Below are 26,167 nucleotides of genomic sequence, written 5' to 3'. Positions count from 1 at the left end.
CATTTCCCAACTTATCGGGCCTATTGATTTAACGAACTAAATCACACCCTTTAATAAATTAAAAAAATAAATATTAAGTATATGTGCTTGTTATTATATCATGATTAAGAGTACATACTTCCATAATAACAGAGGTATTGTTCTTTTATATAGTCAGTATAAAAAGAAACTAGCTCAAATGGTCCTGCTCAATACACTCAGAGTGTACTAGTGTAATTTTATAGTCAAGATAAACTAATACCAAATTATATTACAACTATTCCAATGGTTTGTTCCTATCTATCTTAGTCGTGAGCTACTGTTTATAATTTATAAAGAATTGATAACATGATCTTCTGTGTGTGACACCACACACCATGTTATCTATAATATAAAGTAATTGAACAACTACACTTAGCATATAAATATAAACTTTTGACCAATGTGATTCTTTATTTCAAAATAAATGTTTACGAAAAACTAGGCTTTTAGTATACACTCTAACACAGAGTTCTATTTATAGCCCTCTAATAGAAAAATAGCCATTTGCTAATGTGGCAACTCGGGTGCCCTAGCAGTGCAAAGTTTTATCATTTTTGCAACGACTTGGGGATAAACTTTTATCCCTGCTCGGGCACCTGGACCGGTCCGGGCACTTGGATTACTATTGACATGGACTCGAACGTTATCCACAATGTCTCCTCCATGAGGAGCTGTTTGGTACCAGGCTAGTTTAGGTGCCCAGACATGGTCCGAACACTTAGAGTCCTGGCGCCTGGACTTGGTCCAGGTGCTTGGACAAGTTAACTTCATGTTGACTTGTCCGGCTTCCTCTCCGATTGCTTGGGTGATTCTCTAACCATCCAGAGTTGAGCTTACTCAAATCCAACTTTGGCCTTCTCTCCTTGAGTAGTCTTCTGCTCCAGCTTCTCATTCCTCGGAAGTGCCACGTGCACCCTTCTCATCCATCGATGTACTACTCTTCCCTGGCAACGGAGCCAAAAACTTGATGTGTTCCCATAAGTGCATGGGCATCGTCAAGTAAAAATATTTATATAAGTCAATCCCATGAAGACTGAGGATCAATTGCTAATTGATTCTACACTTTGAATTTAACTAGACAAAATTGATAATTGTTTGATTGGAGATTATCAATTAAAATATGAAAATAGAAAGAAAATTGAGGAAGCCCTTAATTCAAGAAGTTGTTCTAGGTTTCCAATTTTATTGTAATGGTGAATGTTGTGCTATGAATTTGCCCAATCCTAATTCTCCACTTCTATGTCTGTAGGATGGTATAAATTACAACCAAATACTACCCCGCGATAGTGTTGGGATATGCTCAATACGAGTGCGTGCTAGAATAAATTTCGTAAACATTCTTAACAAAAAATAAAATAATAATAATAATTTCTAATTATTGTTGGAGCAATCTGGGTACCCTAAGTTTTGATGTTTGGGCAAAGGTTTAAGTTAGGATTATTGTTATATTTGATATGCATTGTGAGTGTGCAGGATACAGGTACAACAAGGAAAGTCCAAGTGTGATCTTGACAAAGGAGGAAAGTCCAAGGATGAGTCTTGGCGGTGTAAGTCTAAGCATGTAGTCTTGGCAACGTAAGTCCAAGTCTGACTTGGCAATGGATGAAGTCCTGGAGGCGCGACCTCTTGGCAAAGGAAGACTCGACAACAATGACAAGACCTATGGAAGCTCCAGAAGGCAAGACGTGAAGGATGGGGAGGCATCCGAGGGACGCAAGGCTAATGAAGGAGGCTAGAAGACTAGTTCTAGGTTGGTCAGGCGAGAACGAGTGCTGAGTGAATGTACTCGGGGTAAAATCTTAGAATTAGGATGTACTGTAGCAGTACTGTAGCGTCACTGTAGCAGTATTGTAGCAGTCGACTGGGGCAGTCGACTCGGAGCGAACAGAGAGTTGGTATCGAGCCGTTGGGCTGCAACGGTCGAATTTCCACGAAGGGCAGTCGACTGCATGTTTTGGTAGTCGACTGGTAAGTGGGGTTTTCTAACTTGTGGCCTATATAACTAAGCATTGGAAGCTTGGTTAAGGTTGACGAAGTAGAGGTGGTTAACCCCTATTAGTAATCTATCAGTGCCCTAGCTTCTCAAGAGTCCTTGGTGAGAGTTTGTGGCGAGGTTTCTCCACCCACAAGGAGCTACACGAGCTAGCCGGAGGTTTTCCGGGGAGTCATCCACCGACGGATCGGGATCGTCCACCTTACGGACAGCCGTGGAGTAGGAGCTTCATCTCCGAACCACGTTAAACAACGTGTCATTAGCCCAAGTAATATTTCCTTATTTTACAGATTCAAATTACTCGTACATGTGTCTAATAGTCTCGCACTCTTAACATGTGATGCTTTAATCAAAGACTTTAAGTAATAATCCTAATAAGTGACCATAGGGTATACATCTTCTCACAAGGAGCGGTGAATCCTCTGTGGGTTATCCAAACATTTTCGGATATTTTGACTTATACCCAATCATCCCGGGTCCATACCTTAATGAGGTTCTTTCTTAAGATATCAAAGTAAAAATCGTAAGACAATTGCCTTAGGACACCCTTCAAAATCTAACACTCCTACTTAGCCTAATGTCAATCACCTCAGTGTCCTAAATCGTAAGCATGGACGTGACTCTCAAACTTGCTTTGTGGTAGAGTCTTTGTTAAAGGATTTGCTAGGTTCCTTTTAGTGAGAATTTTCTCTCAATTTGTATTTCATTCCTACTCATGATTTCTTGATCATATGATAGCAGCGAAACACATGTTCATATCATTTCTTACTTGGAACCTTTCCAATTTATTGAATATGAATTGTATCATTTCTTACTCATGATCTCTTGATCATATGATCATATGTCGCATGTGCTTACATTTTAATATGAATATAAATCCAGACTGGAACTTGGAGTCATCCTTCTCCGTTTGGAAACTAGCATTTATATATCCGCCTATGGTCATATCACCATCTCTATTAGAGCCGTCAATTTAGGTTGGGCCCGTCTAATTGGCCCGCCCCGTCAAACAATTTGAGCGGGTTGGGTTGGAATTTTATCAACCCAAGCCCACCGCAAGCAGACCCGCCTAGGCCCGCGACCTGCACAGGTCAACCTGCGATGGACTTGGGTTAGCCTGCGGGTTGAGAAACATATGTAAACTAAGTTTTATGTCAATTTATTATCTTTTTTTATTATAATTTTAAAATAAAAATAGTACTTTTCATCCAACATAAGTACTCGTTTGTGTACATTTATATTTAAAATACATATTTATAAATACATTTGATTAATGAAACCTTTCCAAAGTAAAACGTTGAAAATATGAAATATTTTTTAAATTTTTTTAAAAAATTTTGATGGGCCCGTGGGTTGGTCCACCAAACTCGTAACCTGCCTTGGATTGGGTTGAGTTGGAAATTTCCCTACCCGCCAAGTTGATGGGTCAGCCTGCCCCGCCTTGCCAAATGGTTGACCCGCTACGTGCCAACCTGCCCTGCCAGGGGTTGGCCAAACTGACAGCTCTAATCTCCATAAACTAAGAACATATCCTTAGTTATTCTTAAGTACTTAAGGATCATCTTGATAGCCACCCAATGATCCATTCCTAGATCAGACTGGTATCTGCTCGTAATACTCAGAGCATATGATACATCGGGTCTTGTACATAACATAGCATATATGATAGATCCTATTGCGAACGCATAAGGTATCTTATCCATGAAAATCCTCTCATCTTTTGTGCATGGGCACATAAACTTCAAAAGTTGAATTCCATGCCTTATAGGTATGAAACCTTTCTTGGATTCAGACATGCTAAATCGTTTTAGCACTTTGTCTATATATGTTGACTATGAAAGACCAAGCAACCTTTTTGATCTATTTCTATAGATTTTCATCCCGAGGATATAAGTTGCTTTTCCCATATCTTTCATAGAGAACATATTGGATAACCATACTTTAACTGACTGTAGAACTGACACATCATTTCCTATAAGAAATATGTCATCAACATATAATATCAGGAATATGGCCACAATCCCACTAATCTTTTGATACACATAAGCATTGTCTGGATTTTATGAGAAATTAAATTATTTAATTGTCTCATCAAAATGGATATTCTAACTTCTAGACATTTGCTTCAGTCCATAAAGTGACTATTGAAGCTTGTATACTTTATTCTTGTTAATATATGTGAAACCTTCGGATTGTGTCATATACACATTCTCAAGCAAATTTCTGTTAACGAAAGTTGTTTTCACATCCATTTTCCATATGTCATAATCATGATGAGCTAATATGGCTAGGAGTATTCGAATGGATTTAAGCATGGCTACAGGTGAGAAGATTTTGTCATAGTCAATGCCTTGCCTTTGATGATAGCCTTTCACTACCAACCTTGCCTTGTAGGTAATTACATTACTATCAATGTCTGTTTTCTTCTTGAAAATCTCTTGCACCCTATAGGCGTTATGCCCTCAATTGGGTCCACCAAATTCTAAACTTGGTTTTCATACATGGAATCTATTTTTAACTTTATAGTTGTAAGCCACTTGTCTTTTTTTGAACTATTTAGAACCTCTTTGTAATCAGCAGGTTCCTCATCCTCAATGAGTAACATACCATTCAATTCTCTTACAAGAGATCTATATCTCTCAAGAATATTATGTGTCCTACCTGATCCACGAGGAGGTTGTGTTATAATTGATTGTGGTTCTTGACTAGGCATCTCGTTAGTGTTTATTGGAGTCTCTTGAACTTTATTAAGTTCAACCATACTCCCACTTGCTTCCTGTAAGAGAAATTCTTTCTCTAGAAAGGTAGCATGTCATGAAATAAATACCTTTTGTTCCAAGAGGTGATAAAATTGGTAACCCTTAGTTTCCTTAGGGTATCCAATAAATAAACACTTATTAGACTTAGTGTCCAACTTGTCTGATATATTCCTCTTCACATAAGTAGGACAATCCCATATCTTCAAATAAGATATGAGGGGTTGCTTACTAGTCCATACCTTATATGGAGTAGTTGAGATTACCTTCGTCGAAACTCTGTTTAGCAAGTAAACAACTGTCATGAGTGCATAACCCCAAAAGGTTTTGGGAAGATTTGCATGATTCATCATTAACCTAACCATGCCCAACAAGGTTCGGTTATGTCTTTTCGATACACCATTATGTTATGACATATATAGCGGAGTTAGGGATGTAAACGAGCCGAACCGAGCCGAACAGTATTAGGTTCGAGCTCGGCTCGTTTAAGTTATATCCAGGCTCGAGCTCGGCTCGAGCTCGAATCAAACTTTTATTACAAGGCTCGAGCTCGGCTCATTTTGGAATTATCAAGCTCGCGAACAGTTCGAGCTCGTCTCGTTATTAGCTCGATTATCATAGTTAACGAGCCTAATTCGTTAAGCGAGTTCGGGCTCATTTTCGAGCTCATTTTAGAGCCCGTTCTAAGGTTCATTTTAGAACTTGTTTTTTGGCTCGTTTTAAGGCTCATTTTTTGGCTTGTGAGCCTACAAACGAACATGTTCGCGAGCTCACAAGCCAAATATCCTTAAGCTCGAGCTCAACTTGACAAAACTGTCGAGCTCAAAATCGAGCTCGAGTTCGAGCTCGACTCGATAAGATAAATGAACAAACTCGAACGAGCTTTTTATCAAACCGAGCTCTGAATAACTCGTGAACTGTTTGGTTCATTTACATCCCTAAGCGGAGTCCATTGAGACAATATAACATTTCCCCTTAGATAATCTTGAAACTCTTGGCTTAAATACTCACCACCTCTATTTGATCAAAGTATCTTGATATTTTCACCAAGTTATTTCTCTACTTTATTTCTGAATTCTCTAAACTTTTCAAAGGCTTTAGACTTATGTTTCATTAGATACACATACCCATAACTAGAGTGATCATCAATGAAAGTAATGAAGTAGCTAGAACCTCCTAGTGCATAAGTTGACATTGGTCCACATACATCGGTATGTACGAGCCTAAGCAACTCATCAACTCGTTCACCCTTTTTAGAAAAAGGTAACTTTGTTATCTTGCCTTTTAAACATGAATCACATGTATCAAATGTATCTAATTAAAATAATTTGAGAGCTGCAATCTTTTGTAATTCGGACATGCGTTTCTTGCTTATATGGTGAAGGCGACAATGCCACGAGTAAGATGTTAATTAATTATCTAATCAGACGCATTTATTGCTCGTATCGATATTGAATGTGTCACTAGATGTATCTAACGCGTAGATGCTATTGCATAAAGTTCCAGTGCCATAAAGAACATCATTCAACATTATATAACAATAATTGTTACTAAAAGCCAAATGGAAATCTTTTCTATTTAAGTAAGAAATAGAAACAATATTCTTTATTAATGTGGGAACAAAATAACAATTATTTGGTTCTAAGATAAGTCCACTAGAAAGCTGTAATAAGTATGTTTCGATGGCGACTGCAATAACCTTTGCTCCATTCCCAACTCACAGACTTGTTTCTCCCTTGATGAGTCTTTTGTCATTCCTTAGCCCCTGTATGTCATTACATATATGTGAGCCACACCCAGTATCCAATATCCAAGTATCTGAAGAAATAGTATAACAATCAGTAACAAAAATATCTGAAGAGGATGGGACATTTGATGTCTTATTCTTCTTCACGGACTCAAGATAGATTTTGTAGTTTCTTCGCCAGTGTCCCATCTTGTCATAATGATGACATGTGCCCTTTTGTGCTGGTTCTTCTGCCTTGGCCTTTTTGCTCTTCCCCTTAGCTTGATGTTTTGGTTTCCTTTTATAACCTTTCTTGGAGGAGTCTACTAATATTATAGTTTTTTGTTCACATTTAACCGAAGGCTCTACAGTCTTGAGCATATTAATCATCTTAGGAATGACCAATTCTAAATTGTTCATCCGATAGTTCATCATAAATTGTGAATGACTTTTCAGTAAACTATGTAGGATTAAGTCAATACTTAATTCATGATCCATTGTAAAACCGAGTGATGCTAAATGCTCTATGTAACCATTCATCTTTAGTACATAATGTACTACGGACAAACCCTCTTGTATTTTTGAGCAAAAGAGAAGCTTAGAGACCTCGAACCTTTCAGATCTAGCTTGCTCATCAAATAGCTCATGAAGATGATAGACAATATTATAAGCATCGAACTGCTCATGTTGTTTTTGTAGCTCAGGAGTCATAGCAGCTAGCATGATACAACTTACAAGTACAAAATCATCCTTATATTTATGAAGGGCCAACAATTGGTTTGCAATTGCATCGACATTAAGACTTGTGAGAAGAGGCTGATTAAGGACATAAGCTCGTTTCTCAGCTTTAAGAACAATTTTCAAATTTTGAAACTAGTCCAAGAAGTTCGGCCCAGTCAGTTTAGTCGAGTCCAAAATTGAACGCAGATTAAAAGAAGTCATAATTTAATGATTAACCTAGAAATATAAAAATGAGAATGTGTGAGAAACATGATATTATTTATGTAAATAATTTACATAAAATCCCGCTTATTTATCAAATTCAAATACTCTTATTTTTGAATTCGGAAGATGGTAGGTTTTCTCCAAGCGGATTGATATCCACTATAGATAAGAATAACCTTAACTTTGGCCAACCAGCCATTCTTAACTATAGTAGTAGGTAACAAGTTACCGATTACATATCACTTATATGCAACTATCACATTATGTTAGCAACTGATTGATTTTCACATAAACATTGAGTTGTTAATACATTAATAAGTATACATCAAATGCATATCACCCAACTTCATCTCTATCCAAATTGATCATGTCTTTGGCACAACAAATCAATGCTTCAAGTTTAAAACTGACCCATTAATCATGAGGTTGTATTTCTATGGTTTGAACATATTTAATTTCAAGTTTGAGCTTGACTTTGACCAACAACTAAAACAAGAACTTAAACTCTGATTCTTACCATATTAATGGAAGGTGTAGGTTTTAATTTTGAGTAAGAGATTTGGTCTCATCTACATCATGCAAATATTCTATCTACATGATATTACAAGCATGATATAAATGATGACATCGTACGTCATATGCATGACAAAAATGATGACATAACACATCGCATGCATGACATAGCATGACACATCATATATATGGTAAGATCTAATCACATTACACGCATGACAAAATTTAATCATGTCATAATTAATGCCTCTACATGTCATACAATATGATATGAACATGATATAAATTTACATATGTTATAATTCTATTTTTGAAATAAAAATATGTTATAAATAGGATTTTAATAAATCAAGATTTATCTAATCAAATTAGGAAATTAATTTCTAAATTTAATTAATATATTTCATCTAGAATCTTTCTATCAATTAAGAATCTTTAATTATTTTAGAAATAAATTTATAAATTAATTTTTTAACAATTTAGGAAATAAATAATTAATATTTTTTAATTTATTACAGAATCATTCAAATATAGTTTTTTTTTTTATAATTTTCTAAATCTTTCCAAATTTGATATTTCCTAATAATTTAGGAAAGTTTCCAAAAATAGAATATTTTAATAAATCTAAAAATTATTAATTTTATAATTTAATTTAGAATGTCTCAAATCTAGATTTTTAATAATTTTTCAAATCATTCCAAATTTGATATTTCCTAACAATTTAGGAAACTTTTCAAAAATAAAATATTTTAATAAATCTAAAAATTTTCATAAAAGATTAATTCTATAATTTAATTTAGAATATCTCAGATCTGATTTTTTTTTTTTTATAATTTCAGAATCTTTCCATATTTAGTATTACCTAACAAATTAGGAAAATTTTCAAAAATAGAATATTTCTTAAAATTTTAGAAAATTCTAGAAATAATAATTTTTAAATTAACAAAATATTTCTAAATTTAATTTTCTAAAATTATAACATAAACTTTCTAAAAATGAAATTTCCTAACAATTTAGGAAACTTTCAAAAATAAAAAAGTCTTAATAATTTCAGAAAAATTCCAAACTTAATTACAACACTAATTACGAACCGTAAAATAATTTTACGATCATGTCGAAGTACGATCAGACTCTGATACTACCATTGGATATGCCCGATGTGGGTGCGTGCTAGAACATGTTTCGTAAACATGCACAGTGGAAAAATAAAATAATAATAATTCTTAATTATTACATCATACACACCACACGCATATAAAGATATAACATGTCAAACATGATCGCATAATTAACATTTTATGAGAAGTAAATTTATGCTAAGTATACCTTATGGATGACCTGTAACGAGAAGGACATCAACCGTAGTGATGTTGTCGAATCTCGCTATTATTCGTATCCACGCCAAGCTCCTCAAGACAACTCCTTGAGTACAAGCCACGAGTGAAGAAGTGGGATCAAGAGGATAAAGAAGGAAGCACACAAGAAAGAAATTCTTCCTTGTGGTGGTCATGGCAAGAAGGAGGGAAGCCTCCTTGTTGGCGGCGGGAAAGAGATGAGAGGGAGAGGAGGATTGGGTTTCCAAAAACCAATCAACCAAATAATGAAACTTCTATTTAATTCTCTCTCAATTACATCTATATATAATCCTCTTTAATTAGTTGGATTAGAAAGCTCAAATCTAACCCATTATCCCTTTACCAAAAATTAGTCTATTAACCCCTTGGTTTGGTTCACAACTAAACTAAGTTGGCTCATGACTAATTCATGATTAAACCAAATATGGTCGAACTCTACCATAAGAGATGTAGCCCATCAACACTTCCATTATGATAAATATTTCTATATTTGTCTTGTGTATAGTCTAACCAAACATTTACCTCTTGATCTAAGAATCATATTCTTTAACTTGTTTTACATCTTTTAGATACTCATTAGTGCATGTGACCTAATAGGTTCCCAGTTCATCTTGACCGTCCATAATTAACTACTTAACTATGGAACGATCATGAGTGGCACCTAGTAGTACACCATGATTTCTAATTAGACAAAAAATTATAGTTAATCTTAGAATTAATTCTAAACCCTTCAGCAACTACAGTGAGTCGTGCTTTGTTCCTTTCACTCGTCTTATACTCATTTGATTCAGGGCATGGTCTATATGTCTGTTCCTACTAGACTAACTACGTCACACCTAGCCCAAGTAATACTTTCTCATTCTACGAATTCAAATTATTTGTACATGTGTCTAAGAGTCTCACACTCTTAACATGTGATGCTTTGGCCAAAGACTTTGAGTAATAATCCTAACGAGTGGTCATAGCGTATATGTCTTCTCGCAATGAATGGTGAATCCTCTGTGGGCTATCCAAACATCTTCGGGCATTTTGACTTATACCCAATCATCCGAAGTCCACACCTCAATGAAGTTCTTTCTTAAGATATCAAAGTTTAAGTCTCCATGACCAAGATGACTTGTACACCTCAAGTTGAAGGAAACTTGCACTCGAGCTGCAGTAAGAGCTTCACAGACATATCTATATATATAGATAACTATATTAAGTCTTACAGCGAGTCACTCCAATGAGCGAGTTACCATAACTAGCATTCACGCTTAACTCTCAATATCCCAATGTCTTCAACTAGTAAGAAAATAGCTGCTTGGTGAACCAAGGAGTATAACTTGTGCTAGTCTTATAGAATTGATGATGTTCAAATGCATCAATTCAATGACTAGGGAAATTTTAATACGTTTATAATTGCACATGTAGAGATAATCAAACATATAATATGCACTCAAATAGTGAATCTATATTTAATAAAATCATAAGTCAATTGCCTTAGGACATCCCTCAATATCTAACAGACGGTGTATCGGAGTACTTTCCCTACCAGTAACTAAGTATACCATCAAGTGAAGAAGTAACTTAGAAAGTCTGAGTTTTCAGTAGAGTACCTCCTGCCACAAGGCCTCCTTGGGTTTATGTCTCTAGATTATGTAGGTCACTTGCGTAGCATATGATTAGAGAAAACCCATAAGGTCAAGTGAAAGACTCATCTATACATAGAATTTCTCTCCCTTGGAGGTTATGTTCCATATAGAAGGATAGTTACCTTAGATACTCAATGTTAACAAGTATCTTAAAGCCATGCCAACCTATATTGGAACATACACTCAAAAGAGGTAACAATCTATATATCTATTCAATGGAACTTCATATCCTAGCTCAGATTTAGATACACAGCAATGTATCCAATACAGAAATTAGATCTATGCATATAGAAATACAATCTAGATAGATAAAATTAAGTCCATAGAAAAGACCTTCTTGCAAGTATTTCATCAAACAGAACAAGTACCATAAAAGCTTCATTAAACAAGGAAATTGACAAGTCCATAGAGTTTTACATCACCCACACATTACAATTACTCCCTATGTCCAAGAACAAGGCAAATCTACTCTGATGCGGTGATAAAGGGGGCCCACCTGACATGGATCAACTGTCGAGGTAGAGGTCAAAGTCAAAGTGGTCAATGCCAGGGTGTCAAAAGGCTCGCATACGGTGGTCGAGCTGAGGACCTTAATAAGGTCGGTCGGGGCAATCAATGTTTGATCGACAAGAGACTTGTCTGAGCTAACTACCCGTCCAGCTCGGGAAAATATGGTAAGATAGCCAGACGCTTAGTGTGGAACGGTAGGACGCTGAGGAGACCGAAGAGCTTGTCTGATCGGGAGGGACACGCTACTACACCCAGTCATCGCAAGGAAGAACAACTGAGATCGATAGAGCGGAGGAGTCCTGGCAGAGCGGCTACCCTACTTAGCCAAGCAATGAGACCATTGTTATATTTGTCGACATCCTTTTGGAAGACAGTGCTGCTAACACGAGGCATGGTCAATAGGCAGATCGTACGACAGAAGCTTCTACTGTCTAATCAAGGATATGCATGTCCTGTTAAGGTATGGTGTAAGAGGTACTTTCCTGACAGGTCCTTTCATAGGACACATTGGAGAATGTGGCCATGCCTTGAAGAGCATGCACGTCACCCACTAAGGCTCTATATAAAGGGGAGTCTAAGCACCGACATAGGCACACATTATTTACTGTTTGCGCTTACGTTATTATTGTTCCGCTTTCCTCTACAGTTCCGGTGACTGACTTGAGTGTCAGAAGGCCAACACCGGGGATCCCTTCCTTGGCTCAGCACTGACGTTGCTTGTTTTGTAGAGCAGGATGTGGTCTACATCCAGTTAACGAAGCAGCTGTTGGTTGGTCCTAGGAAGATCGTACCGGTTCCACTGTACAAAAATTTTGTACAAGTGTCCAACCTTTCCTAAACAACCTATTGTATTCTTTAGAAGTTAAATTAGGAATCGCAAACGGAACTTAACATTATTGATTCCAAATTTAACTTATCTGTTCTTAATGGTTTAGATTTGGATCGCAAGCGGAACTTAACACTATTGATCCAAATCCACCTATGTTATAAATTTAATTAAATATTAATTTCCAAAATTGGCTTCCAGGACTGCATGGCGAGGCACATGACCGTCTTGGGTATGGGAGCATCCACCACCACCTAGACAAAGCCTTTTAAGGAAAGCTAATATTTAATTTCCTTATATAACTCTAGGTTTAATCAAAAGGAATAATCGAATCACAAATTCGAAAAATAAAAAAAACACAACTTCGAAACAAATCCGAAAAACTAGAATCTAATGCCTCTTGTGTTTGGAATTCTTACAAAGAAAAATAACTAGCATGATGCGGAAAACAATTACTAGTTATACCTTTTTCCTTATATGCTAATAACCTCGAGATCTTCTGCCGTATTCCTCGCCTCACCTAGGACGTCGTGTGGGCGACGATCCTCCAAGATGAACACCACCCACAACCACCTAGGGCGCCTTCTTCCTCCTTCTCTAAAATCCAGCCACAACCACCACCAAGGAACAAAGAGAGCAAAGGGAAAGGGAAGGGGAGAGATCCGACCACAAGAGAGAGAGCACAAGCAAGCGAATAAGAGATGATGCAATCCCTACTTCTCCTCTTCTTCTCCTTCTCTTTGTATCCAACCACACCAAGCAACCACAAGAGGTGGCCGACCCTAGCATGAAGAGAAGCAAGGACCGACCCTTTGGAGAAAACTAGAGAGAAGGGAGAAAATGATAGAATTCTTGCATGAGGCCTCTCCTCCCCTTCTTTTATAATACTTGTCCAAGGCAAATAAGGAAAGACTTTTTACAAAAATTAAAATCTTCCTCTTGTTTTTCCTTTTCCCCTTTTATTTTTTCTTTTCTTTCCTCTTGATTGAATCAATCACCAAATCATGGATTGACTTGATTGTTGATTGATTTAAACTTTGATTGGCCGGCCCCTTGCTTGGGCACCAAGCAAGGGTGGCCAACCACATCATCAAGGAGAGAAGAAAATAATTTTTATAAAATTTTACAAGAAGAAATCCTCTTATAAAATTTTACAAGCTCTCTTTCCTAAAGTGGATGTTAAAAAAGGAAAGTTTTTAAAAAATTAAAACCATGTTTTAAAATTTAAAACTTCTCTTCTAAAAATTTCCTTTTTAACATGGTTACAAAAATAGAAAATTTAATTTTAAAACTTCTCTTCCTTTTTTCTAAAACCATGAGGATGGTTAAAAAAAGAAAAGTTTTAAAACTTTTAAAATTCTCTATTAAACCATGTGACCTAATTCAAATAAGGAAAGTTTTATATTTTAAAAACTCTTTTTTAAAACTTGTAGTTTTCTACAAAGAGAAGATTTTAAAAATTCAAAACACCCCTCTTATTTGAATTAATCATGGTCGACCCCTACTTGCTTAGTCACCAAGCAAAAGGGTCGGCCCCCATAGAGGAGGATGTGGCCGGCCCTTGCTTGGTCACCAAGCATTGGACCGGCCCCCTTCTTGGACACTAAGATAGGCTTATATTTAGATGGACTTGAGGATTTAATGAGGCTATGACAGAGACCTAGAGGAGAAATTGGTTTTGGCCTTCCGATGAGCTTGAGTATCCCATGTTTGCCCCAAACACACAACTCAAGTTCATCAACAATAACTCATTCCACTAGAGAGTTATTGTTGTACTACTGCACCAATTCCAAATTAAATTATGGGCTCCTTCTTATCATGAGTGTGTTAGTCTCCCTGTGTTTAAGATAACAAATGTCCATTAATTTAATGAGTTGCTGACAACTCATTTAATTAATATCTATCTCCAAGAGTAGTACCGCTCAACTTCATTGTCATGTCGGACTAAGTCTACCTGCAGGGTTTAACATGACAATCCTTATGAGCTTCTCTTAGGGACATTCTCAACCTAGATAACTAGGACACAGTTTCCTTCTATAATCAACAATACACACTATAAGTAATATCATTTCCCAACTTATCGGCCCTATTGATTTATCGAGCTAAACCTCACCCTTTGATAAGTCAAAGAAATAAATATTAAATATATGTGCTTGTTATTATATTAGGATTAAGAGCACACACTTCCATAATAACTAAGGTCTCGTTCTTTTATTAAGTCAGTATAAAAAGAACTTACCTTAAATGGTCCTACTCAATACACTTAGAGTGTACTAGTGTAATTTATTAGTCAAGATAAATTAATACCTAATTACACTACGACTATTCCAATGGTTTGTTCCTTTCCATCTTAGTCGTGAGCTACTGTTTATAATTTATAAGGAATTTGATAACATCATCTTCTATATGTGACACCACACACCATGTTATCTACAGTATAAATTAATTGAACAACTACACTTAGTATATAAATGTAGGTATTTGACCATTATGATTCTTTATTTCTATAAATGTTTATACAAAAGCTAGGCTTTTAGTATACACTCTAACAGCAGCCACATCTTTAGCTTTCCACCTTCCCATTTCTGAACATGATTATTTTGGCGCCGTTTATGGGAACATAGCCTGCATTCGAAATGAGAAGATGGAGAATGTTGGATGACTCACCATGGTGACGCTGACAAAGGAAGAGCTCGATATGCTTATACAAGCTCGAGCGATAAGGATAGTGGAGCAACAATAACAACAAGTGTTGGCCGAGCACCAAGCACATGAGCTTGCGACATCAGTGGCAGGGCATCAAGCAGGATATGGAGACCGAGCGGAGCATGCATCCACTCGGAGACAGAACAAGAACCCGACCGATAGATATGGGGAGGCACCCAATGTGTCGATCCCCTTTCATCGAGTACTGTTCTGGACTCCATCAAAGGAACGGGGTCGAGCAGACAAGGACTGGGGGTCTTCCTCGGAGGACGTACCCATTTGGGATGCATGAAAAGGGAAGGCACCAAGGGACGATGATTCACCAGAGTGGATCAATCAATAATTTTCATAGGGGATTTTGAATGACCCTCTACCCAGGTACTGCACCCTGCTGGTGATCGGAGAATACAATGGAACTACCAACCCGGATGACCACTTAGCCAAGTTTGACAACGTGGCCACACTTCATCGGTACACTGATGGGGTGAAGTGTTGGGTCTTTCTCACCACCCTCTCCGGATCCACCCAACGATGGTTCAACCGATTGCTAAATGAATCAATTCATAACTTCAAGGACTTCCAGTGGTGTTTTTACACCACTTCGCTAGTAGTCGCCGACACCATAAGACAAGGGTCAATTTGTTCTCATTAAAGCAAGGGCCTAGGGAAGCATTGAGGGCATATATACAACACTTCAACCAGGTGGCCATGAATATTCCATTGATCTCTTCAGAGGTATTGGTGAACGCCTTTGCCCAGAGTCTCACCGAAGAGGAATTCTTCCGGTCACTCATCCGGAAGCCACCAGGGAACTTCAACCATCTGCTCAGGAGGGCAATGGAACACATAAACATGGAAGAAGCCCAAGCGGCTAGAAGAAAAAAGGCACCTGTCGAGCCCACACTAGCGCCCAAGCGGCGACCATCGAGTAGCCATCAACCTCCCAAGGGACCTAGATCAGGAGGATCACAACTACACCATGAGCCGAGGATGCATGCTATGTAGAATGTGGCAGCTGGTCGCCTAAAGGCTGCAAAAGGCAAAGGCAAGGCATGGACGCCACTGTTTTGCTCCTTCCATCAGTCAGTGATGCACAATGCGTGACTACTATGATCTGACTCCGATTGTAAGCTGACCGACTCCTCGAGGATACCTTGTTGGTCACCATCACCCGATTGGCATCACAGATGTTGGTTAACCGGTCAGAGGCAAGAAGAGAGAGGGGCCTCTGAGCGAAGGAACAACACAAGTCCCGCCCGAGCTTCTGTTGAGCAGAATAGACCCTCGGCTTGAAAAGAAGAAAATAGGACCAATGCCGCTCGAGGAGAAATTGAAATGATTACTAGTGTGTCAACCGATGATGATTCCAATCGAGCGAGGAAATTACACACTCGGCGATTGGAGATCCATGCTGTGGGGTGCAACAAGGAGAAGGTCGAAGGACCTGAAATAAGCTTCGACCCCCGAGACTCAGAGGGAGTGGAAATCCCTCATGATGATGCCCTGATCATCCAAGCGATAATCATTAATTATACTATTCATCGAACCTTTGTTAATACAAGGAGTTTGGTGAATATTATATTCAAGAATGCGTTCGACCAATTGCAAATCGACCGGAGTGAGTTGCAGCCAATGATGACCCCACTCTATGGATTCATAGGCAACGAAGTGTTGCTGATTGGCTAGGCATGGCTGGCCATTTCACTCAGAGAGGAGCCGCTCAAGAGGACCAGGACCACAAACTTCATTGTGGTGGATGCGTAGTCCGCCTACAACGTTATATTGGGCCAACATGCCCTCAATGAGTTCCGAGAGGTGGTGTCCACCTTCTTCTAGAAGATTAAGTTTTCAGTGGATAACGAGGTGGGCGAAGTCAAAGGTGACCAGTTGGCCGCTCGACGATGCTATGTCAAGATGGTCAAGTCCAAAGCAAGGGCCACTCGGAAGAACCCGTGCTTGGAGGTGAATGCTATCAAGGAGGAACCTCCTTCGCTGGTCTATGAAGAAAAGGTGGAGGTTTAGATCCACCCCAATCGGTCGGGGCAACTAATTTTATCGTTGCTGACCTGGAAAGCGAGAAGAAGGCAGCGTTAATCGCCTGCCTTAGGTGAAATCATGATGTGTTCGCCTAGTCGACGCACGAGCTCCCAAGCATCTCACTAAGCATGGCTCAGCACGAGCTCCATGTCTGACCAGACGCTCGACCTATGAAGAAGAAGAAGAGAGACTTTAGCACGGAGCAAAACCAGATCATCCTGGCGAGGATAGAAAAATTACCGGAGGCTGGCTACATTCTTGAAGTCAAATTCCCAAACTGGATGGCCAATGTCGTGCTGGTATCCAAGCTAGGAAACAAGTGATGGGTTTACATCAACTTCCGTGATCTGAGTAAGGTATGTCTGAAGGATTTTATCCACTACCCAGGATAGATCAAATGGTGGATTCTATGGCGAGTTGCGAGCTGATCTGCATGCTCGATGCATACCAAGGATACCACCAAGTGTCGCTCGCTCGAGAGGATCAAAAGAAGGTCACTTCATAATGGTCGATGGGACCTATTGCTATAATGTCATTCCATTTGGATTGAAGAATGCTAGTGCCACCTACTAGAGGCTAATGAACAAGGTGTTCTGATGACAGATCGGTCGTAATATGGAGGTATATGTCGATGACATATTAGTAAAATCCCTTCGAGTTGTTGACCTTTATGCAGACGTCGAGGAAACTTGTCAAACCTTGAGGGCCAATGACATAAAGTTGAATCCAAATAAGTGTCTGTTTGGTGCAAAGAGTGGCCGCTTCCTTGGATACATCGTCACCGAATGGGGCATCGAGGTGAATCCGAGCAAGGTGAAGGCGCTACAGACATGCCCCCGCCCCATAATTTGAAGGAGGCCCAATGACTGACTGGGTGGATCACTATGCTATCAAGGTTCATCTCCAAATCATTCAATCAAAGTCATCCATTCTTTAAGGTGCTGCGCGGAGTGACAAAATTTTAATGGGACGTGGAGTGCGATAAGGCACTGGAGGAGCTCAAAGAGTACCTTAACTCCTTACTTGTACTGGCCAAGCCGAGCATTGGCGAGCCGCTTTGGATCTACTTATCATCCACTGAGTATGCAGGTGTCTCAACATTAGTAAGGCAGATGACCATGAGCAACATCTTGTGTATTTTTTAAGCCATATATTAAAAGATGCAGAGTCCCGCTGCACCTGTCTTGAAAAGTTGGTATACGCACTAGTGCTCGCCGCTCGAAGACTTCATCTTTACTTTCTTTTGTATCCCATTATCGTAATGACCAACAACACCTTGGGAAGGGTCCTTCTCAATCCAAAAGCGTCCGGATAGCCAATCAAATGGACAACCGATATGAGCGAATTCGACATACAGTATCAACCCCGAATGACAATCAAGGCCCAGGCCTTAGCTGATTTCATTACTGAGGTCCAGAATGTTGAGCCAGACGCAATGTGGAAGATATATGTGGATGGCTCATCCACTCAGCAATGCAGCAGGATTGTCATTCTTCTGATTTCACCGCGGGAGGATAGGATGTAGCTGTTCGTTCGACTGGATTATTGGATGATGAATAATGAAGCTGAATATGAAGCTTTGATAGTTGACTTATAGGTAGTCTGACATCACTACAAGAAAAATCCTCATAGACATCGGTGGAACAACATCGATTTTAATCAAAAACTGATGTCTTTGAGTATTTTACATCGGTTTTTCCAAAAACCGGTGTCTATAAGCACAAATTTTCGCTCATAGACATCGGTTTTTTAAGATGATGTATATGAGCGCCTTTTTTTTTGTTAATAGACACCGATTTTAACAGCGGTATTAAAAACCCGGTGTCTATGATAAAATAAAATAATTTAATTTTCCCACCAATACTTAGCCGAAATTTGCAACACTTCAATCTTTCCTCCAAACCTAAACCTATATTGCACCGTCCACCATCTCTCTCAGCCTCATCTCCCTCTTCCCCTTCCTAGATCGACGCCCCTTCCTCTCCCGATTAGGATCAACACACCACAACGCCTTTGCTTCTCCGTCCAACCACATCGTATCTCCTCCAACTCTTCCCTTTGGGTGAGAAGAGGAGCCCTTCATTTTATAGAAATGCTTGTTGTTAAAAGGGCAAGTTGGCGACAATAGCGGAGCATCGGCGAAGGGTTCATTTTCTCGCTCTTCGGGACACTCGTTGCTTTGTTGCGGTGCTCTCTAACACATATTTCTCATTTCCTGAGGAGGAACAATGGCTAGAAAAGGGCTTGATCATCTCGCATTTGTTCTTCGTCGACGATTGCCCTCAAACTGAAGAGGAGAGAGCCGCCACTTCGCAACGGCTGCTCACTTCCCCTTTCTTCCTCCTCCTCCGCTCCTAGTTATGATCTACTTTCCCTTATATTCTTGTACAAATGTTGCTCTCCGTAAGGGAAAAAAAATAAGGGTTTTGTGGAAGCGATTTATGATTTTTGCATTTCTTGTAGGCAGGAAAAAAAGAGGGGATTTCTCCCCCTCAAAATGAGTTGCTTTTGCTTTGATTTTTTGTTTTTCTATCGGTGTTTTTTCTAGAGAAAAGGGATTACTTCCCTAAAATCTACCCTTTGATTATGTTGATGGTTAGAAATCTCTTTTCTTCCCTAAAATCTGCCATTTCCGTTTGCATTTTCGTTCCTTTAATTTACAAGTCAGCAAACAATTGGTTGTTTGGGTACAAAGAAGCTCTTGATTATTATCTTCGTTTTCATAAATTATAGTTAATTTCAAAATGGTTCCTTACACTAGTACGAATAAAAGTCTAGCGGGTAACTTCTCTCCAACATATAAATAAACTGTGTCTTAATTATTAGCTCACATAGAAATATATAACATTTTTTGTCTTGTGTTCTTCAAAGTTGCAGTTTCAGTCTCTAATTTAAGCATCTGATATTGGTTGGAGTTGGGCGCAATTTTTCACTTCTTTGTAAATTACTTCATTGAAGAGTCCTATATTGTATAAGGCTAGCAAACCAATAGCTGGAGAAACTGCAGAGAACATAATGCATTATCAATGATAGACATTATATTCCATTCACTACATCTGATACGAGTTTTTCCCACTGATATCAATGCTAAGATGAGCTAGCATTTATATTTGCATGGAACAAGCACCCTGGTTTCTCAGAATGAATTTCATGAGAGGCACTTTCCAAATCTCTATCATAGTTTGCATGTGTTTCTTAGAAACAAACTAAGAAAAGACTAAACATTCAATTTATGTTTGTTGAATTGAGCACATTTGGTTGTTATTCTTATCATGTTGGCTGGTATATACTTTGATGGACTTTTTATATAGATTTTTTACTTCATTCAGTGAACCTTCAATTCTGGAACATGATTCCTTATTCACTAATTGACAACTTAGACATTCATACCTTGTAATGACTTCCTGTAGTTTGATGGGCTGTCTATGAACTAAGGTTTAGGTGCATTTGATCTTGATGTTAGGGTGACTGCAAATTTGACTTTTTATGTAAACATGATTTCATGGGCACTGCATTTTAACATTGTAATGGGTGTTTTGAAACTTCACAGGTTCTTTCTTGTTTTTACAGATGACAACACCAATATCAATTAAAGACGTTCGTAGAGAGGTCAAAATCCTCAAAGCCTTGTCCAACCATAATAATCTTGTTAAATTTTATGATGCATGTGAGGATGCACTTAGCGTCTACGTAGTCATGGAGTATGTCTTAATTAACTCTAGTTAGCTTAACAATGAGTAACAACATTTCTACATCTGATATTTGTTCCATGTCACAAGATAGAGTTGATATATCCAAAACTTTTTGCATGTAGTATCCTACTAATATGCCTCTTTGCTTTCCACTTTGTATCCTGCACTAAGGAAATATGATAATACTTTTCCATACAAATTTTAAAATGAACACTTCTAAGATGACGGGCAGCAATTTTTTTTAAAAAAAATTATGTAGTACTTCTGTTAATTTGGAACTCAACAATATGTTTTTCTCTTTCCTAGATTATGTGAAGGTGGAGAATTATTAGAAAGAATTTTATCTAGGTAAAAAAGTGATTTTATTGGCCATAATTTATATCTATTTGATTATTTGAATTTGAAAATTAATAACTTTTGATTGCTTTTTTTCCCTTGTGTTCTCAAGAGGTGGAAGGTACTCAGAGGAGGATGCAAAAGCTATAGTTATTCAAATACTGAGTGTAATCGCCTTTTGCCATCTTCAAGGTGTTGTGCATCGTGATTTAAAGCCAGAGGTTTGTATCATAGAGAACTTTGATTCAATTTATGCAGACATGATATTACTTTAGATCTCTTATTTTACAAGAGCAACTTAGGGTATTCTGCTGTTCATTTCTTTTTCAACATATATTTTTCAGCGCTGTTAATATTTCTTCCTTGTATTTAACAACAGAATTTTCTTTTCACCACCAGAGATGAAAATGCTCAGATGAAGTTGATTGATTTTGGCCTTTCAAATTTTGTTAAACCAGGTGAGCATTGTTTAGTGGCATGGTCTAGTTGATTGCTTTTTTGGTGATGTTAAACATGAAAATATTATCCCATTTTGTTATGGGTTCCTTTTGTTGTTTTCTCTGGTACCATTTGTTGTGAGTTTCCTTTGCCACTGAAGTTTTTGAATGTGTCATTCAACCTATCATTTTCTGCATTATATTTTAGGTATTTTACAGATTTTTGCTGTAATGGAATAGAGTCCTCTTTTTTCAGCTTTTATTTTTTATGAAAGCATCATGTAAGAATTGTTGCATTAACATAAATCTATCAAAGTACAGCAGCAAATGATGAGAAGTAATAATAATCTTGAGTAGGATATAAGTAATATTAGATTGGAAAGAGAAAAGTGGGAAGGGTTACAAACTAATAATTGTCAACATCGCGTGGCACTCATATTTAACTTGGCTACTTGGAAGAAATTTTTGAGTTTGATCACCTCAAGATGCCAATTGAAATTGTTTCAGATTTTTTTAGCAAGTCTTTTCAATTATTCTTTAGTTGGCTTTGGATTTGTAGAATTTTATACAGTAGTTACTTGTTTGTTCACATCATTCTTGAATCATATGTCAAATTTTTTTGTGACAACTTATAACATCCACTGTTACTAAGAAACTATTTCGACCTAATAATTGCTCTCAATTATCCATACATTGATAACCCAAATATCCTCAGTTGATATGGGTTAGTGCATGAGATGGAATTTCCACAACAAACTTAAGCAATACTAATGTAGAATGGGGAATGATTAAATACCAGGTTTAACATGAAAACAAGATAGAAGTATTTAACAATATTAGAAGGCAAAATTTCAACTCAATGAATAATGCAGGCAAGTGTTAGATCTATGTGTCTTGAACGTTAAGAGATCTACAATGTATGGTGCCTTTAAACTAACAATTAAAGGTTCAAAAATTGATATAGCAATAGATGACTTAGAAGGCAACCCCAATATGGATATCTTAGAGCTACTACTCTACAAACCCGGTAAATGTGTGCTTAAATTTCAAATCTTGTAGACTTGGTATTCTTGATAAATCATTATCATGATTAAGCTGTGTTGGTCTTTACTACTTGAGGCTTTCTCCAACCTAATAATTTTTAAAAAATAAAAATCATTTAAAATTTGATTGCTGATTTGCTGAACCTATTCTTATCATATCTTAAGGCAGTAGTACAACAAACATACAAACAGCTGTTCCCGGGCAAACAATTTTGCACCCATCATATTCAATTCATCAAAACCTCGAAGTCTGTCTTACAGCAACATGCAGAACTTATACAATGGTTGTATACTCTATCTTACTTGTTTAATATTTTTTTATTGCATTGCACTTTTCAGGCGCTATCCAAAGCCCTAATAGAGGATCACCTGTTTTATCTAAGATCACAGTTTAAGCTGCTAGCACCAAACGGAGAAGGTCACATATCGTTCGACAACTTTCAAATGGTCAGTCTAGTCGAATTTGTTTGCCAATATCCAAAATGTGATTGTTTAGTTGCATACTTTCCTCTGTCATTTACTTCTATGTCTATCCTTGTGCAGACCCTATTGCAAAATGCAACCGAGGCAATGAAGGAGAGTAAGGTTATTGATATCTTAAATGTGGCGAGGCATCCATTCCTGCTACCATTTTTTTTGTAGTTGCTAAGTTTCTTTTGTATGCCTCCACCATTACCATTACTACAGAATTTATATGCTGCAGTTTTGACCTATTTGAGTACTCATATAAGCTTAAAGTAATTTTTTTATGACAAGAAAACACTTCTTCATCTTCTCATATCAAAAACTTTTTTTTTTAACCTCCGAAGGACCTACAATATCTCTCATTTGCTGGTGTATACCTTTTCTAAAACTCATGCTTGTAAATAATATCATCTCCAGTTGGAGCCACTCTCGTACAGAAAGATGGACTTTGAAGAATTCTGTGCTGCTGCAATCAGTCCCCATCACTTCGAGGCCTTGGATGGGTGGGAACAAATGACAAGTATGGCTTTTGAGCACTTCGAGCGGGAGGGGAACCGAGCCATCACCGTTAAGGAGCTAGCTCAGGTACTAACGATCCTCTCCTAGTGATACTTTACATTCCAGTGATTGTATCTTCCTTTTGAATTGTAACTCAACAATTTAACATTCCAGTGAAATTCATGTTGACTAGTTAGCATTTTAACTATTTTCTCCTTGAAATAAAAATTTGTTTTGATGTTATTATATCATTGGAAATCATATAAATGAATTGATGTTACTCATCTTTATTGCTGCTGAGGAATTTATTTACTTTCCATGTACTCTTAGTGATAAAAGTGAATTTATTATTTGCAAACTAAAAGTGAATTTATTTACTTTTCATATACTCTTAGTGATAAACAGTTATGTCATTTGGGTCAACTACTAATGAATTGAATTTGAAAGATTAAAATTGTTGTTTATGTAGTTAGATTAAAATTTTTGGTTTGGATTATATTAAGTCCCCAGGAATGATAGATCTATCACTATATGATGTGGTTGAGATAATTGATGAATGTTTCTCTTTTTAAGCATTCCAATTAGTCATGTTACCTAGTGCTCTTACTGCTTTTTTTCAACTATGATTTTTTATCTTGGTTTACTAATATATTATTTATGTGTTTTTACAGTTTACAAATCTCAAGTACTCCAGAGTTGAAATTGATGATGTGCGGTTCAAGTGGGCTAAATGCATGCTAGATTACATTTGAGTAGGAAAGGTATTTGATTTTTGAAAACTTTGGATGATGCATGCATTTGCATGGAATGTAAATTGCGTATATTATCCCATGTCAATTTTTCTCTGATGGTAATATTCTAGGACTTCTGTAGCATGTATAATTCTTCTGTTTTTATTCTTTGTTGTAGTTAAGTAGACCAAATGATACTTTTGTTTGACAGATTAGAACAGTGGATGTTTTAACTCAGAAAACTAGGCATTTGAAGGTGAAAAGTGGTGAGATTAGGGAAATGAAAGGTGCAAGAAGAATGGAGCAGTATATCAAGTTGAACAGATTCTGATTCTCATAATTTAATGTAGCCTCAGCTTGATTTTTGACTCACGATGTTCTACCTTGATGTGTATAATATCTATTAGCTTTTGATGTAAAAAGAATGTTTGTGTATTTTATGGATACTGTTGTAAGAAGAATATTTATGTAATTTGTGAATATTTGTATATTTTATGGATACTGTTGAATGAAGAATATTTGTGTAATTTGTGAATATTTGTGTATTTTCGTGAATACTGTCAGTTTTTTACTGTTTCGGAAATCGAATTTGTGTTGTTAAAAAATACTGATATTACATCGATTTTCCACCGCTGCAAAACCAGTGTCATTAACTAATATTACATCGGTCATACCTCTGTCAAAACTGGTGTTATTAACATATAATATTACATCAGTTTTACACCGTTGATGAAACGATGTCGTTAAGTGATACTACACTGGTTAATAATCGATTCGAAAACCGATGTCGTTAAGTGATACTACACCGGTTTTAACTCGATGTCTAAAATGGCAGACCTTTTACATCGCCTTCATAGACATCGGTCGAAAATGTAATAGACAATGGTGGAAAACCTATGTCTATGAGGGTTTTTGTTGTAGTGCATGTCAGAGCTACAAAAGTCCTCATCCACTCAGACTCTCAGTTGACCGCTTAGTAGCTATTAGGGACATTTGAAATAAGTAGCTCCCAACTCAGGTTATATGTAGAAGCTTTTGATAAGTTGAAAGCCGATTTTCAAGAGGTGGTGATCCAAAAGATTCCCCGATCAGAAAATCAAGCTGTGAATGAATTAGTTAAGTTAGCCAGTTCATTGTCACTGATCATGATAGAGCAGCCGATCGAGCAAGTTTCATTAGTGGCATACATTGACAGGATGGAAGGAATAACTTTCCCGAGCGACTGGAGGACAACACTGATAGAGTTCCTCTGATCGGGCATCACACTTGCCTGACTGGGGATCACACTGATAGAGGAAGCCAACTTACTGAAAAAGAGGGCCAAATAGTTCACCCTGATCGAAGATCAACTGGTGATCGGTCAACGAAGATTCTTACTTGTTATGGTAGATTATTTTTCAAAATGGGTGGAGGTTGAGCCGCTAGCAAAGATAATCGAACAGATGGTCATCAAGTTTATCTGACAGAACATCTTGTGCCGGTTTGACATCCCTCGTCGGCTCATCTCGGACAACAGGAGGCAGTTTGCTGGACGGAGGCTCAGGGACTGGTGTGAAGGTTATGACATTTAGCAAGCCTTCACCTCAATAGCCTACCCCTAAAGCAATGGCCAGGCAGAAGTCACTAACCGGGAGATCCTAAGAGGTTTACGGGCCACGCAAGAGGCATCTAAGTCAATGAACACCCTAGTGTCCTGTGGGCTCTTCGCATGACACCAAAAGAGGCGATCAACATCACACCGTTCCAGCTGGTATACGGCGGTGAAGTGGTGGTCCTTGTGGAAGTCGGAGTAGAATCCGACCAGGTGCAACTCTACGACGAGGGGAACATCAAGCGGAGACTCATGAAGCTCGATTTGGTGGATGAAGCAAGGGATAAGGCTGCCATCTGGCTCATGGCGTACAAGCAACGAATGAAGCAAAACTACAATTGGAGGGTGATCC

At 37.7% G+C, this 26,167-nt stretch overlaps 1 protein-coding gene across 1 annotated transcript; it reads left to right on the top strand.

Annotated features, from left to right (window-relative positions):
- The first annotated feature begins 17,637 nt into the window (after window positions 1–17,637).
- LOC121997583 (CDPK-related kinase 3-like) lies at window positions 17,638–25,795 on the top strand. Its single transcript, XM_042552079.1, has 10 exons — window positions 17,638–17,835; window positions 20,593–20,723; window positions 21,021–21,062; window positions 21,163–21,271; window positions 21,430–21,508; window positions 22,696–22,778; window positions 22,870–22,977; window positions 23,074–23,115; window positions 23,413–23,580; window positions 25,691–25,795. Exons 1-10 carry the CDS (start codon window positions 17,638–17,640, stop codon window positions 25,793–25,795), a joined length of 1,065 nt encoding a protein of 354 aa, XP_042408013.1.
- Window positions 25,796–26,167: the final 372 nt, after the last annotated feature.

The sequence above is a fragment of the Zingiber officinale genome, chromosome 1A (assembly GCF_018446385.1).
Source record: "Zingiber officinale cultivar Zhangliang chromosome 1A, Zo_v1.1, whole genome shotgun sequence".
NCBI classification, from domain to species: domain Eukaryota; kingdom Viridiplantae; phylum Streptophyta; class Magnoliopsida; order Zingiberales; family Zingiberaceae; genus Zingiber; species Zingiber officinale.
Note: the sequence above shows the minus strand (reverse complement) of the source record. Positions and strands in the feature narration are given on the sequence as shown.

What these genes read in the sequence shown, in the direction of transcription:
- LOC121997583 (XM_042552079.1), top strand. Translation starts at nt 17,638, where the DNA reads ATGGAGGTATATGTCGATGACATATTAGTAAAATCCCTTCGAGTTGTT. An exon ending in TCGAGGTGAATCCGAGCAAG is followed by an intron (nt 17,836 to 20,592) that starts GTGAAGGCGCTA and finishes TTGTTTTTACAG; the next exon opens with ATGACAACACCAATATCAAT. An exon ending in CGTTCGACAACTTTCAAATG is followed by an intron (nt 22,978 to 23,073) that starts GTCAGTCTAGTC and finishes ATCCTTGTGCAG; the next exon opens with ACCCTATTGCAAAATGCAAC.